Here is a 14,652-nt window from a genome sequence, read left to right on the forward strand (position 1 = left end):
TATTTAAATAATAAGACCTCGATGACTGAAGTGATCACGGATTTAGTATGGTTATATTAAATTGTTACTATGCTTTGTGAACATTTTCTATGCTTTCAGTAAACTTTCATCGTTTTACATTGGGTTAAAACAGAGAAATAAAATAAAAAATGATAAACTTATTCATTATATAGCACAGTATGGATTACATATGTAGTAAAACTGATAAATGTAAAAATCAAACCGAATAAAGGGTATATGATATGAAGTCACCAGAGAAAAGACCTGCAAAATGTAATGTAGAGTCAGCAACCCACAATATATATACATCATAAATCTAACCCTAATCCACACATGTATGTGTATGTCATGGGAAGCCCACAAAGACAAATTCATGTCCTAAGTACACCTAGGTGTAAAATTGTCCACACACTACACTATTATATATCTAGACATATCCCTCACTATGTGTGTGTAGTGTATATACAGTAGATATAAATATATATAATTAAAGGTAGAGAGAAGGTTATATAAATAAAGCATTGAGTATGTATAACATGTTATGTATAAATATATAGATATGTGTATGTGTAAATGGAAATATAGGTAGATTGATATATAGATATATATTATATTGAGTTAAATAAAAATGTAGCTATATATAAATATAGGTTGATGGGTGTGCTTGTTGTTCTGGGTCAGCTGTGTGGGTCCCCACCAAGTGTGACTGCTCAGTGACAGATTGATCTTATGCCTAGAAAAGAGAGAAGAGGAATAACTGGCTACTGAGACCTACCTATCCTCCTCGGTGGTGAAAGGGTTAATGCAAAGCAGTGCAGGTTGATGACCTCCTTGTGATCACAAACAAGCAGCATTCATTTTACCTCCTAATAGGGATCGACAAAGCAGCGAACATGTTTTCACTACAACACTCACTCTGATCCAGCAATAATAAAGCAATGCACCTTTACAATGATAGTCTGTTGTGTTTAATAACACTATATACATTCACAATTGTATATCAGCCTATTGGTTTATTCTTGGTAAGTGTTCTTTGGCAGGGTGCCCATCGAGTGGCCAGGTAGATAGAAAAGTAGGCTGTGAGTGTGGTGCTCGCAGTGCAGTGGCGCAGTATATGCAGGAGCCCCTGGACTCATATAGCATACACCTGCATTCAGACAGAAGAGGCGCTAGTGCAATGAGAGTGCAATGAGAAGCAAGAACCCCCTGCCTACCTAAGGATACCAAGCACTGCTCACAGATAATACCAACTGTTCTCATCTCTGGAGGAGCTCTGCCTATACTTCCCATACAGACCTCCATTAATTAAGCTGCCATCCAAGGCATTTTAAGGGACACTACATCCATCAGAATAATCCATCCAGCAGGAGAGAGTCATGAGCTGAACTCTTGGAAGCACTCGGGTCATTCTCTGGATTCATATGTTCCACACCACTGCCTAATCAATTTCTACAGGGAAAAAAAGGTGAAGTGAAATGCCAGCCTTAGTGGTTGGTCCATGGAGGCTGCCTTAAGAAATCCTGTGTCGGATTTATAGGGCAAGAGAAAAAGGAGCCAGGACTGCATGCTGTGATGGGAGCAGTATAAATAAATCCCAGGCTACTGTGTCTGATCCAAGCTCCAAGGACTGCTCTGAGGACAAGTCAGGGATCACCCTGGGACTTAGCAAGTAAGGAGACTGCACACACTCATACAATTATTCTCATTGTTATCAGTGGAAATGGGGCTATTTATATATATAGTGTAATAATATATTTATATATTTAAAATAAAATGATAAAATATTATTAGATTCACAATTATTTATAGGCAGAGAGTGTCATTTATATTACCAATCAAATAAAACTAATTGTTAGTTTAGTGTTTAATTGTTCCTGTTAACACTAGAAGATTTAAATTGTCGTTTTCTATAAGTTCAGAAATTCTAGTTTTTATTTCTAAACACATTGCATTATCATTATCATAGATTTTGTACTACGCTACAGTTAGCTTTTGCTATGATTATAAATGCGGTAAATATAATTGTGTACAGTAATTTGCAGAGATCACTAATACAAAAATAAATATGCATATCGATTTAGCTGAATTAAATGTTAAATAAGTCAGAAATACAAAAATAATACCAGCATGGGCAATACATGATACTAATGATTTATTAAACAGCAGCGAATATTTATTTGGCTTTTAAATAAGTTTAATAAGTTTAATTAAGTGAAACCTTAATGAAAATATTGTTGTTCCATTCCATATACTGTTTGTTTGTTATTTGTGGCTTTTATAATCCCCTTTTATCTGATTTATATGACTGGGTATGCAAGCTGATCATAGCTGTTCTTAATTTACTAAGATAAGAGGATCACTTTGCTAATATTTTTGTAAATCGCCTCCAATTTGTAGAATGATCAGAGCAGATATAGTGATGGCCCCTGTGTCAGGCATTGTGTGACATTGCTGTGTGTACAGCTCTGTGACCTTGTCATTTCTGGATGGGTTCTGCTGCTGTGTCTCCATCGTATCACCATTGTATAGAAGAATCTTGTTTGTAGAGTCGAGGTGATCATAATATTTGAAGGTATTTTCCAGCCTCACCATGCTGATCCTGTTACATGGAATGTACTAAGTGCCAGTAAATATGCTAATATGTCTGCTTTCCATCCCAGGGAAAATAAGGCTTACATTGAGAAAAATGAAGAGTTGTAACAAATCAGTCATTCGATATGTTGATATGAGGATTAAGTGATGGCTAAACACAAATCTGGACTGGGGCTGTGCAGGAAATTTGCTTAGTGCTCAGGATCTCATTACTGCACAATAATAAACAGATTGATGTCTGTGCAGTGTGGGCACCGATTGTACACCGATTGTGTATTCCTGATGGATGGCAGCACTGGCACTATACCCAGGCTGGTCATACCCATCCTAGCAGGCTCACACAAAGACAGAAAACAAGGTTTGCCCTGCTGATTTAATAGAATTCTATCACTAGATCTGACTCGAATTTCCTGCAATGGTTGGGCATTTCAGTATAAAAGCAACAGGAAAAAATAACAAAGGCACAGAGCTGGGTGTTGACGTGTCTAAGAGTGATAAATTAAGTGCCCTTTAACCCCTTTCCAACCGGGGGAATGGACCGATGTGTGTTGTGAGAAAAGGATGTACATGATGATGTAGGATAGGAAGAACCGGGACATTTTCCTGACTTTATTTCACTCAGAGAAGAAGCAGAGATGTGAGTGATGAGCTATGAATGTCATCCATGGGATTGTCTGCCAAGAGACACACAATCTACACTCCACATCTCATAACACCATCATAAAAATAGTCATTAGTATTAATATTATCATCATCATTATTATTATTATTACTTTTGTTGTGTTACCCACTATTAGATGCAATTGTCGCATAGAATCATCTTCAGCAGCCATTGCTATATACAGATAGGCTTTGGTTATTTGGATAGATGTACATGTGTGACTGTATGGTTGGGTTGTCCAAGAAGTATAGAATATAGCTGGGATTGTGCTATGTACCAACCAAATTATATAATATACATTGCATAAACCCAGCCACAGTATAAACCTATTATGCCAATTCAATATTATGAAAAAACCCAACTATTTCACACACTAAATGTACAAATCCAGGCATAATATTTTCCTAATGTACAAACCATACTATATCACACACTAAACAGGATTAACACACTAAATGTACACATTCAATTATATAATACATTTGATGTACAAGCCTAAAACTATCACACATTTCATGTACCAACCCAACTGAATTATACATTTAAAATACAAACGTATGTATCATTCACTTCATAAACAAATCGAAATATATCATTTACGTAACATACAAACCCAACTCTATAGTACACTTGATGTGCAAGTCCCGACATATATTATACTAAATGTGAAAACCCAACCATATACCACATTTAATCTACAAATTCAACTATGTAATGCACTTAATATACAAACTCAGACATAATATATACCCAATGTGCAGAGCTAACAATATTATACATTAAGGGTGCGAACCCAGCTATATACTACACGTAATGTACAAATAAATATATTTTATATACTTAATGTGCAAACCTTACTACATAAAACACATAATATACAAACCAAAATATGTCATACATTCTATGTACAACCCGAACTATATAATACAGCTAATGTACAAGCCTTGCTATGTAATCCACCTATTATACAGAACTAACTATACCATAACATACACTCAATGTACGAATCCACATATATTATACACTTAATGTACGAACCCAGCCATAAGTGTGTGGCTTTGTCATTTTTGAGTAAATCATGGTTAAGTTTTTCCTTTCAATGTATAATACAGCTGGGGTTGTCCTTTAGGTGTAATAAGTAGTTATTGGTCTGCCATTGTGATTGGGGTTGTACATTGGCTAGACATTGATCATACAATTAGTATTCAGGGTATAGGTAAGTATGCACACAAATCTTCTGCCTCCACTTCTTTCACATATTTTGTACCCTAGAACCCCTGAAATTTTACATTTTCTGATTATGTATTAGATGGGCTGGCGTTTTTTTTTTTTTTGTTTGTTTTTTTTACCAAACTGAATCTGTATTCATTTTATGTGTATGATGTATTTAAAAAATAGAAAATATCCTGATATTTGTTATTTTAACTAAATAATTTAAAGTTATTCATTTTTTTATTTGGACACAATATACGATGACCATGATTATTACAGTAGCCAAGTCCATGATATTTTATATTTTCAAATAAAACCATAAAACCCCTGAGACCATTCTAGACATTTGGCATTAGGTTTACAATAAAAACTTTGTGACAGCCCACAGCCACCAATCATATTTAAACAATCCTTGTCAGTGGCACACTGATAATTCCTACAGCAGAACGTGTTAGTAAATGTTCCCTTCCCCATGCTTGTCTGTCTGCTTTCCAGACTGTCATAACACAGAACACACAACTAATAGAACCAGTTTACCAGCTACAACTAGCAGTACATCCACTGACATAGCTAGGATGGTTTACTAAGGACTTCACAATCCTAACAAATTATCCAAGGTGCAGATCAAATATATCAACAATGATCTGTTATTCATATGATTTATATGAATATATAATGTATACATAATATATATACATTGTGTAAATATGTACTATAATTATACCAAGGAGGTGTAAATAAAATAAATAAACAGGAGTTCTTTTTACATGATGATTTATTAATTGATAAATTATTAAGCTCAAACATTTTCTCTTGAAGAAAATCCAAATATATAGGAATTTGCTGTAAACATTGAAGGCTTCTCTGCTATGGTTTACACACATGTAATAAACATTTATTAGAGAAATGAGTGGAGATGTCCCCCAGTAACATGCATACAGAGCTGGCATTTATCTCATTATTATCTCATCACCAACTTCATGGTCACTGGGCTGTCACTGCAAATCCATATACACCAGACTTTTGTGGACAACCTTATCACCTGTGTGGGGGAGTAAAGAAAATAAATATATAATATAACATTATACCTTCATGTATAATTTCTTCTAGAAAAAAAAATGATCTATATAATAAATATATATATATATATGTATTACACATAAACATAAAGAGTTCATATTATAGACATTTCTCAAGTGAAAATGAATCTTAAATGTATTTTTCTTATTCGATATGAGATTCAAGGTTTATGCAGAAATGTGATGTAGTAAGCGAGGAATAATCCGATCCCAGGTCTGCTAACTCGATAATTTGGAGTGGTGGCCAAACCTTGGTCCTTCTCATTTTGCTACCTTATTGGACCAATGATTGATGTTAATATGTGGAGCCTTGGCTGAGTGCTGCATATGACATGTTGATGTGTACAGGTCTCTAATATATTATTATTATTATTATTTATCACAGATAGCCATCATTCTCCTGTATAGCACTGCACAATCCGACTTTTCTGAAAGAATCTCTGTGTTACCCAACAACCAATCAAATCCGCTTTCCCGTTCTTACACGTATCAGAGAAGTGAATGGAAGAATGTGATTGGCTGGGAGTTCTTTTTTTCTTAGGCCATGTATCAGGTCCATGGCGGATCATTTCAGCCTGCCAGGAGTGCATAGAGTGCAGAGCTTCCCCTGTACATTGTACACATCAAGAGGAGAAAGAAATTGCATTTCTTATTGTGCCATTTCTCCTGCTCACTTGTGTCAGGGTCCTTGTGAAAGGGCCGTTTCAGCAGGTAATGTGAGGAGGATACAGCAGAGTTTTAATCCCCTGTTAATAAGATCTGCCACTATTTCTGCACAAAGGCCTCTTTTCCCCCACAGTAATATCTGGACATTTCATCCACAGCCCCATTGTATATTCCCATCAAATCCATCTACAAGGCATCCTGCTCTCAGACAGATTACAGCCGATATTTAAATTTCAGATCGAATTTTGTATAAATATATCAGAATTCTATAGGACACAGGCTGCATGCAATCCCAAGCTCATGGTGTGTACAACGCACGTGTATAGGTTTAACCTGTGCAAAAAGGAAGTATTCTCCTGATATTTTATGTATACCAGTCACATGAGCAAAGGAATGCGAAGATATGTATATATATATATATTTATATATACAGGAGATAGATAGATAGATCTTCGCATTCTTTTATTCTTTTGCTCGTTAATTTTTTTTTGCCCGGTATTTTTATTATAGCCGCAATTTAAATTCATCCAAACTCTATCTAGCTCATCTAACCCCAAACTAAACATCCAAACTCAAACTTTAGGTTCTTGTTTTATTCTGCCCTTACATGTGTGTTTGGTGTCTATATATAATAATACAAATATAATAATACTAATAGTTATATTAGTAATTAGTGGTTACTTTTTATCATTTTAAAATGTATGTATTCGTGACTATATATATATAATACAAACACACACAGATATATAAAAAGTTTGTGTATATATATATATATATATATATATATATATATATATATTACAAACAGGTTTTAACTATACAAAACTGACACTATATAAAAAATAAACATATATATAATGTACCCCTATGTAATTATAAAAAGAATAGATGAATATGGAGATGTCTCTATATGTTGTATAGAGAGCTGTGATGGGATGACGTCCTCTGATTGACAGCACTCTATTTCCATCCAGGAGGCGGGTGCTCGGTGCCCTGAGGATATTCGGTGACATCACCCATCTACTGCCTTCAGAAGGGAGACTGGGGACAGATAAGGGCTGCTGGGGGACACCGAATCCAATCACATTGATACACACAGGGCCGAGCTATTTGCACAATCCAATCAGACAATGTAGTTTGCAGGACACAACTTGTTGCAGCTCATCTATAAGTTCTCTTGCTGTAACCTTTTTTTATTTTTATTGTTATTTTCTGTTGTATAGTGTTAGTCTCCTTTTTCTTGCATGGTGAGATCACTGTGTAGGGGTGCTGTATGTGTGCTCCCCTATGGAAGAGAGCAGCCCTCTGTCCCCCAAAGCCAATGCTTTCAGTATCGCCTCTCTGATTTCAGAACAAGTGGACACAGAGGAGCAAAGCGCTGCCCTGGACAAGCTCTGCAAGTTCCAGTGTCACCCTATGAGAATGCACTTCAGTGCTGTTACCAGGGATATGGAGGGTAAGTGTCCTCATCAACACCCCACAGTGTCACTTAGTCACCCAAAACCTCTATCTGTCATCATTACAGGGTCTCCTTGGCATCTGGCAGTGCCCGGTGTCTGGCAGCACATGGGCATTTTCTGTGATATTCTGAGAGCAATTAATAATATCTTACCCAATGCTGTTCGCTGGGTTGTAGCGATGTACAAATCATTCCCATACATTTTCAGCAATGAATAGTATTTTATCGATGTGAAGACATGATCTTATTCTAACTCCCATAATAATATATACGGGACTTTATAACTGATCACACAACACATATACCTAATGATAAAAAGACAAGGTGTGCATGTGAGGGGCAAATTGTACAGCCGATGGAGATCATTCAGTCTAATATCTGTGAAATTAAGCTTTATATTCCTATTATTTTATATACTAAACTTGTCATATAAATGATTTCAATAGATTTTATCAGCAGCAATTTTTTACATATTGTCCTATAAGGTGCCCCTTCCCAGTTTGTATTCTGTGCACTAATACATGGATCACAGGCAGTAACATATTTCACATTTTCCAGCAACAAGCAGAACCCAGTTTGAAGGCAGACAAAATCTGTGCCGATCCCTTCTACGTTTAGATACATGACCACTTGTATGAGATGGGGACACTACTTTACCCCTTCATTAGCTCAATAACACCCCAGAAGTGCCCAATATGCCCCCATTTCTGGGTAAAAGACCTACCATTGCAGCTTCTTGTCATCCCAATGTGCTTAGCAATGTGTCACCTATGAGTAGGGAGAAGCAGTGACCTGTCCCTCATTGTGTACTAGGGTAGGTATAGAGCCAGGGGGTTGGCACCTCTTTGGGAAATGCTATTTGCTTTATAGCTGTTTGTTTTGTTGTGGATTGAGCTGCACACAAGGGTTTAAACAATAGGAAGGGGAGGGCAGAAGGCAGAGAGAGGAGGGGGTGTACCAAGGGGAACGCCTTATATATCTGCCCTGAAAAGTGGGTGTCATGAGGAGGAAGCTGTGTTAAGAAGAGGCACTTGTGTGTCAATCATCCCATCAGGGTCCCACAGGCGAGGAAAAGGCACATTACCTGCAAGCTGCACCAAACAGAAAAAGAGGAACCGGTTTTGTAGCAGGAGGGAGGCCTGTGTGAGCAAGGATCAGACACACTGGGCTCCTGCACACACCAGGGATATGTACTGGCAAAGCTTCATTTAGGAATGCTGCCCCCATACTTCAGAACTCCAGGACTGTAACTGCTGCCAATCCACTTCTGTACAACTCCACTGCACTGGTAGCACTGCTTGGATAGCCCCCCAGGACTCAGCAGCTCCTCTATTGTTTTTTTTTTTATTTTATCTGCTGATTTTCTTTTTTTTCTTTGGAATGATTTCAGCAATTTCCAGCCCCTGGCTCACCCAGCTATCTCACTTTTGCGATGTTGCAGCTTTCACAGCCAACAGCTTGAGCAGTCTTAATGCATCGGGAGGCTACCACCTCTCCCCATCCCCGGGAGACCCCTACAGCCAGCATGAAGCCCACTATGAGCAGTGCTCAGCAGCCCAACACTCCTACAGCTTCGGCCCGGGATCCAGCCACGCGTGTCCGGAACCTGAGAGTGGGGCCTCGTCCTCCAGCTGCTCGTCCTCCTCCACCCCGGGCAGCAGCAGCAGCAAAGCTCCGATCAAGAAGAACCCAAAGGTGGCCAACATCACCGTGCAGCTGGAGATGAAGGCGTTATGGGATGAGTTCAACCAGCTGGGCACCGAGATGATCGTCACCAAAGCTGGAAGGTAAGGACTGACCTCTACCTGAATTCTCTCACCGCTCTAGTATAGCCCCTTCCCTGCAACCTGCCCCTGATCGCTCAGAGAGGGTGGAAGGCTGGGAGCTAGCAATGGAAAATCTGACCATTTTAGAAAGATGATTTCATGGAGCGAATATTTAGCCATGTAACTAACACAATTCGCATGCATAAACCTAATCATTTATCAATTATTGGCACACAATTTGTACTCATTTTATAATCAGTGAAAAAATCTGTGAATCTGGATACATAAATAGGCTCATCACCTGCTAGATTGTCTTTAGTACATTGAAGCAGGCATACATCCACAGACTATAAGCATATCAGAACATAAAATGAAAGGTTGATCCTTCTAAAATCTTCACCACCACCCAGGCTCACCAGTATAAAGACCCCTGGGATTATTGCAGAAAATGGGGAGATTTGGGCTTTGTCAGAGTCTGGGCTGCACAGGACAGGACAGGATAAGAAGTGTTAAAACACAGCAACAGTTCCCACGTCAAGGAGGCTTTCAGGACAATGGTAGAGATCAAGGAACGCTGGGGATTCCTTACTGAAATCATTTACTTCTTTTCCTTGTATTACTCCAAATCCTTCTGGGTGTTCATCCTGTCTATACATTCATACACCAGAAAGTGACACATCTTAGGGTATTTCATTCTAACTTGTACAAATGCTGCACAATTCTATCATCCTACAAAATACAGACTATGGGGAGGATAATTTACCCAATAAACGAATAGTCATTTTATTATCAATTCATGGACAGATAAAAGAAGTAAACATCAATTTGTTCTCACATGATTGGATAAATTAGGTTACCCCTTTAGTAAATATATATGTAATTAATAATGTGATAATTTCACAATTATTTATAAATATATGTTTAATAAATAAATAAATATATATATATATATATATATATATATTTCAAAATGTATTATTATATTTACATGTAGATGCTTAAAATAATAATAATAATGATAATAACAATAATAATAATAAAACATTCGTTTTTTATAAATGTTCCCATAAACCATTTCTTATGACACGCTTCTGATATCTATGGGTGCCTAAATATCAATATAATATATTATTATACTAAATTACAATTTACATTTTAGCATACACAAGCATGTTCATTGACATTGCCCATACACCTCAGTGCCTAAATATCATTCAATATAACAGTATAAATATATTTTATATTTTTTTCCTACTATAACTACTACAATACCTAATTTATTATACCCAAGCATTTTTATTGGTATTGTTCAAGTACACCCTAATGCTGCTTATTTTTAGGAAAATAATTAGTAATAATTAATGCAATAGAGAATACTTTCTATGTAATACATTTATATATATTTATACATGAATAAATAAACATATAATATTGTATATGGTAGTTTATTATGTAGATCTTGCTGAAAGAGTGTCCCATGCTTGTGCTTCATCAAATAAAATAAATTGTACTGTATTAGGAGAAAATCAGCATACATGACATGGCTGTTCTATATTAGGTATTAGTTACTAATAGGACCTCCTGGACACCAGGCATGGCATTGATAGTCCATATTGCAGGATAGTTCGGCACATTTCTTGTGTTATGGAAGACATAGCAGTGAGATCCCAGCACCTGGCCCAGTACAGTGGCTGCAGGGTCACTTCTACCCCCCCCCACCAGCCTGGAGATATGACCTGCTTGGGTATTTAGTTCCTGTGTTTGCTCATTTTTCCCCCCTTTAGAAGCTCAGAGTAAATATTATTCCAAGTTACTGAATCCAATTAGTTCACAACAGGTGATTGAGCAGAATGGGTCACTTTAGGCGAAGCAGATAGGGAAAGCAGAGAAAAATGTATGACATGGGGGTTGAAAAATGTTCTCTTAATTTCACACCACAGCCATGTACAGTTGGGTTTTCTGGTCGGCACACATTAACCCTTCCAGGGCCTGCTGAAAAATAAATGAGATCAGTTCCAGCTGATGGAGCAACATTATGCTATAAATTCACATATATAAAATAATTTAATAAAAGTGTCTGGGCCTGAACACTACAAATCGATGTGAATATATCCAATCTCACTAGTATCATTATTACATTGATAAGGAATGAGCACATCTGTAATTATTTCATACTAGCTGCATATGGATCACCCTGGGAGCCCCCTTCCAGCTGTTTTCAGGGCTGCCTTTTGTCCCTGGATATATCTGCAGGATGCGAGTGACAAATATATAAATCTATTTCTTATAAGTAAAAATCTGCACAAGGCTTCGATTGTTTGTTGCATGCAAGAAAAGAAAAAGTTGTGGCCTATTATTTACAAACGGAAACAATAGCACTGGTTTATAAAGTGATAACATTAGGGATCTGTAAATAATAAAATACATCATTATACCATGTATATATATTTTATATATCAGCCCAGAAAGCGCCTCTTACATTAGTTGTACACAGAAAGAATATACTTAATATTACTGTATTCACATATTAAAACTTTGCAACTGCGTTAAAAACCTATACACACACACATATATATATATATGTATAAATCGAACTTCCATGATTCAATTAATACAAACTACAAAGATTTGAAATATAGATATATTCTATACATTTCGGTAGTGCGTTAATATGAGTTAAAATGACAATATGTACAATATATATATAATGAACAAACAATACAATATTTTTTATAGAAAGAATATTTAAAATAAATTATTGGCCAACATAAAGTTATTATGTATATACAATTCTCCCGCAATCTATATAGTACAGATACATTTGATTTTTTACAAATCTAGGTTATCCCTATTTCTTGTGCAGTAAAATAGGCCATGTAGACTGATCAGGTCTTGTGTAATATATTTCCATTGTAGGGAAATGAAATCAGCTCCATGTTGAATAATTCACACAAGGACCGGGTCATCAGCCCTGCCATCTCCAATTACCAGGCGAATAGGGGGGACCTAGATGAGGGGAGTGCTGCCATTGTTTAGGGCCAGTCTTCCAGGAATGTGTGACATGACATCTTGTTACATTGGGGAGCTCATAGAAACTTGTTTGAGGACTAAATTAGTTAAAAGCGCCATTCAGAAATGGAAATGAGCAGGAAAATGTGTGTTCTGTGCGGCAGGTCATGTATTGTTCTGCTGACACTCCAACCTGAGCAATGGCATCTATAAGAGCCCAATCTTGGGTTGGAGAAGGATACTGGCAAAACACCTCCACATTCCTGAGCTGTCTTCACTTCTTCTCTACACTGAACCTCTCTAGTGCATTTCCTGCACAACACACTAAATAAATACATGCACACTGCTGGGGGAATCACTATTATTGCACACATTCTTCCAAATCTGGAAAACTCCCATCTCCAAATGGCATGCCATAACATTGAAAATAAAAACAGCACTTGAGTTTGCTCAGAGATAAGGAAGATTGCTGTTATCAGGGATACACTCAGTTTAGCCTGGAGTTAGTGGCTGCCCTGCACAAGCTTTGAAATGGATACCAAATCCTCGTGCAAGTTACAATTAAAGCTTTTCAGCGACACTCATCAATCTAAAGCAATGTCAGGGGAAGGAGATGAACGATAAAAATACGATTGCTTCCTTTATATAATTGTACATTGTAGTGCACCCGACAGCCTCTCTGCTTGACTTTACATTACTGACCGGTTCTCTTCTTTTCCTCTGACAGGCGAATGTTTCCCACCTTCCAGGTAAAGATTTTTGGAATGGATCCCATGGCTGATTATATGTTATTAATGGATTTTGTACCAGTGGATGATAAACGTTACCGGTGAGTACAATAAATAGGGAGAGGGGGTCATTATTTCATTGCATATAATGCAGGTCTATATGGGGGCAATTTATATGTTTGATTTTATTTGGTGTGAATGTCTTTTCACTGTTAGATCTGCTTTTATAATAATCTATAGTTAGGATGGTGTGAAGAAAATTTTATATATATATATAATATTATTGTGACATGTTCCTTGTATCATCATTCAACATATATTATATATACCTATACACAGCACATAGGTCCTACATCTGTTACAATCACACTTTATATATGGGATCCCCAAGATGGGACTTACAAGGTAAAGTTGCTACATTCCATTCACAAATCACAATTTTTATGTAATTATTTTGCGTTTTTTTTTTCAGTCCAATGCGATTAGAAAAAATATATTTAAATGTCTTGCTCTTTAGTTAAATGTAAATGAAACCTATTTATAAATATTAAGTATAACAATGAATAATATTATAAGAAGCATATTTGAGAATTTGTGTTGCCATATGGGACTTTTGGCAAAACTTTCATATAGCAAATAGATTTATCATTTAATGGAATAGATAAAGTACACTGGCTTCCAGCAAGACTTTTTATATTGCAGTATGAAGAAATGTATTTGTGAATATACAAATACTAATGGAGTATTGTATGTTATCCCAACCATGATCATTTTATATTGGAGAAATAGAAAATAATTTCGGTTAGGTATTAGAATAAAATAAATGATTTTGTTAGAAAATCCTATTGTCCTGAGCAGAGACAAGATAAAAAATTCTGCGTGGTCTTATACATTTAACATTTGCTGTATTGTCAGAAACAATAGTGTATGTGAATACCGACAACAATTTCTTTTCACCTTTCTCACTTTATATTACATTTAACACTAAAATAAATTGGAGTTTTCCCTTGGAACAGCCAAAATATATTAGTTTGTAATGAACAACCCTGTGGAATATTTTTTTCCACAATGTTAGTGTTTAAAAGAATGGCAGTAACAATAATAGCATCAGCAGCAAAATAAATAATAAAAATAGAGAAATATTAATAAAAAAACACAATAAAGCAATTATTCCTTTATTACAGTTATATCTGGGAAAATATGTGGAAGGACAAGATCGGCTTGGGGAAGCTGATGATGTGATGATTATGAAGAGTGATGTCATATAAAATTAGGACTGAAATAAAACTTTGGGGATGTGCACATAATGAGCCTCATTCCTGGAAGTGAGACATCATTTTTGGAAAGCGTTATTATTGAACACAAGCCATAACTTACTGATCTGCTATTTCTATGGAGGAAGCTTCTCCAGGAACTTTATTATGTCATGTCCCCAAGTGGTTGGAAGGGGCCAATATGTAATTTCGACAAAAACAAATGT

General features: G+C 36.4%; 1 protein-coding gene across 4 annotated transcripts in view; it reads left to right on the forward strand.

Moving 5' to 3' along the window:
* The first annotated feature begins 1,260 nt into the window (after window positions 1-1,260).
* Window positions 1,261-14,652, forward strand: part of TBX1 (T-box transcription factor 1) — a 28,692-nt gene continuing 15,300 nt past the window's right edge. Inside the window, exons 1-4 of one of the 4 annotated variants that reach the window (XM_072415669.1) lie at window positions 1,261-1,669; window positions 7,562-7,666; window positions 9,060-9,456; window positions 13,172-13,273. In XM_072415669.1, coding sequence (XP_072271770.1) covers window positions 7,627-7,666; window positions 9,060-9,456; window positions 13,172-13,273 — 539 coding nt within the window. In that variant the 5' untranslated portion in view covers window positions 1,261-1,669; window positions 7,562-7,626. Of the gene's footprint in view, window positions 1,670-7,171; window positions 7,667-9,059; window positions 9,457-13,171; window positions 13,274-14,652 lie in introns of those variants that run through there. The other 3 variants (XM_072415670.1, XM_072415667.1, XM_072415668.1) reach the window with 3 other exon arrangements.

This window comes from Pyxicephalus adspersus, chromosome 6 (assembly GCF_032062135.1).
Source record: "Pyxicephalus adspersus chromosome 6, UCB_Pads_2.0, whole genome shotgun sequence".
In the NCBI taxonomy this organism is placed as follows: domain Eukaryota; kingdom Metazoa; phylum Chordata; class Amphibia; order Anura; family Pyxicephalidae; genus Pyxicephalus; species Pyxicephalus adspersus.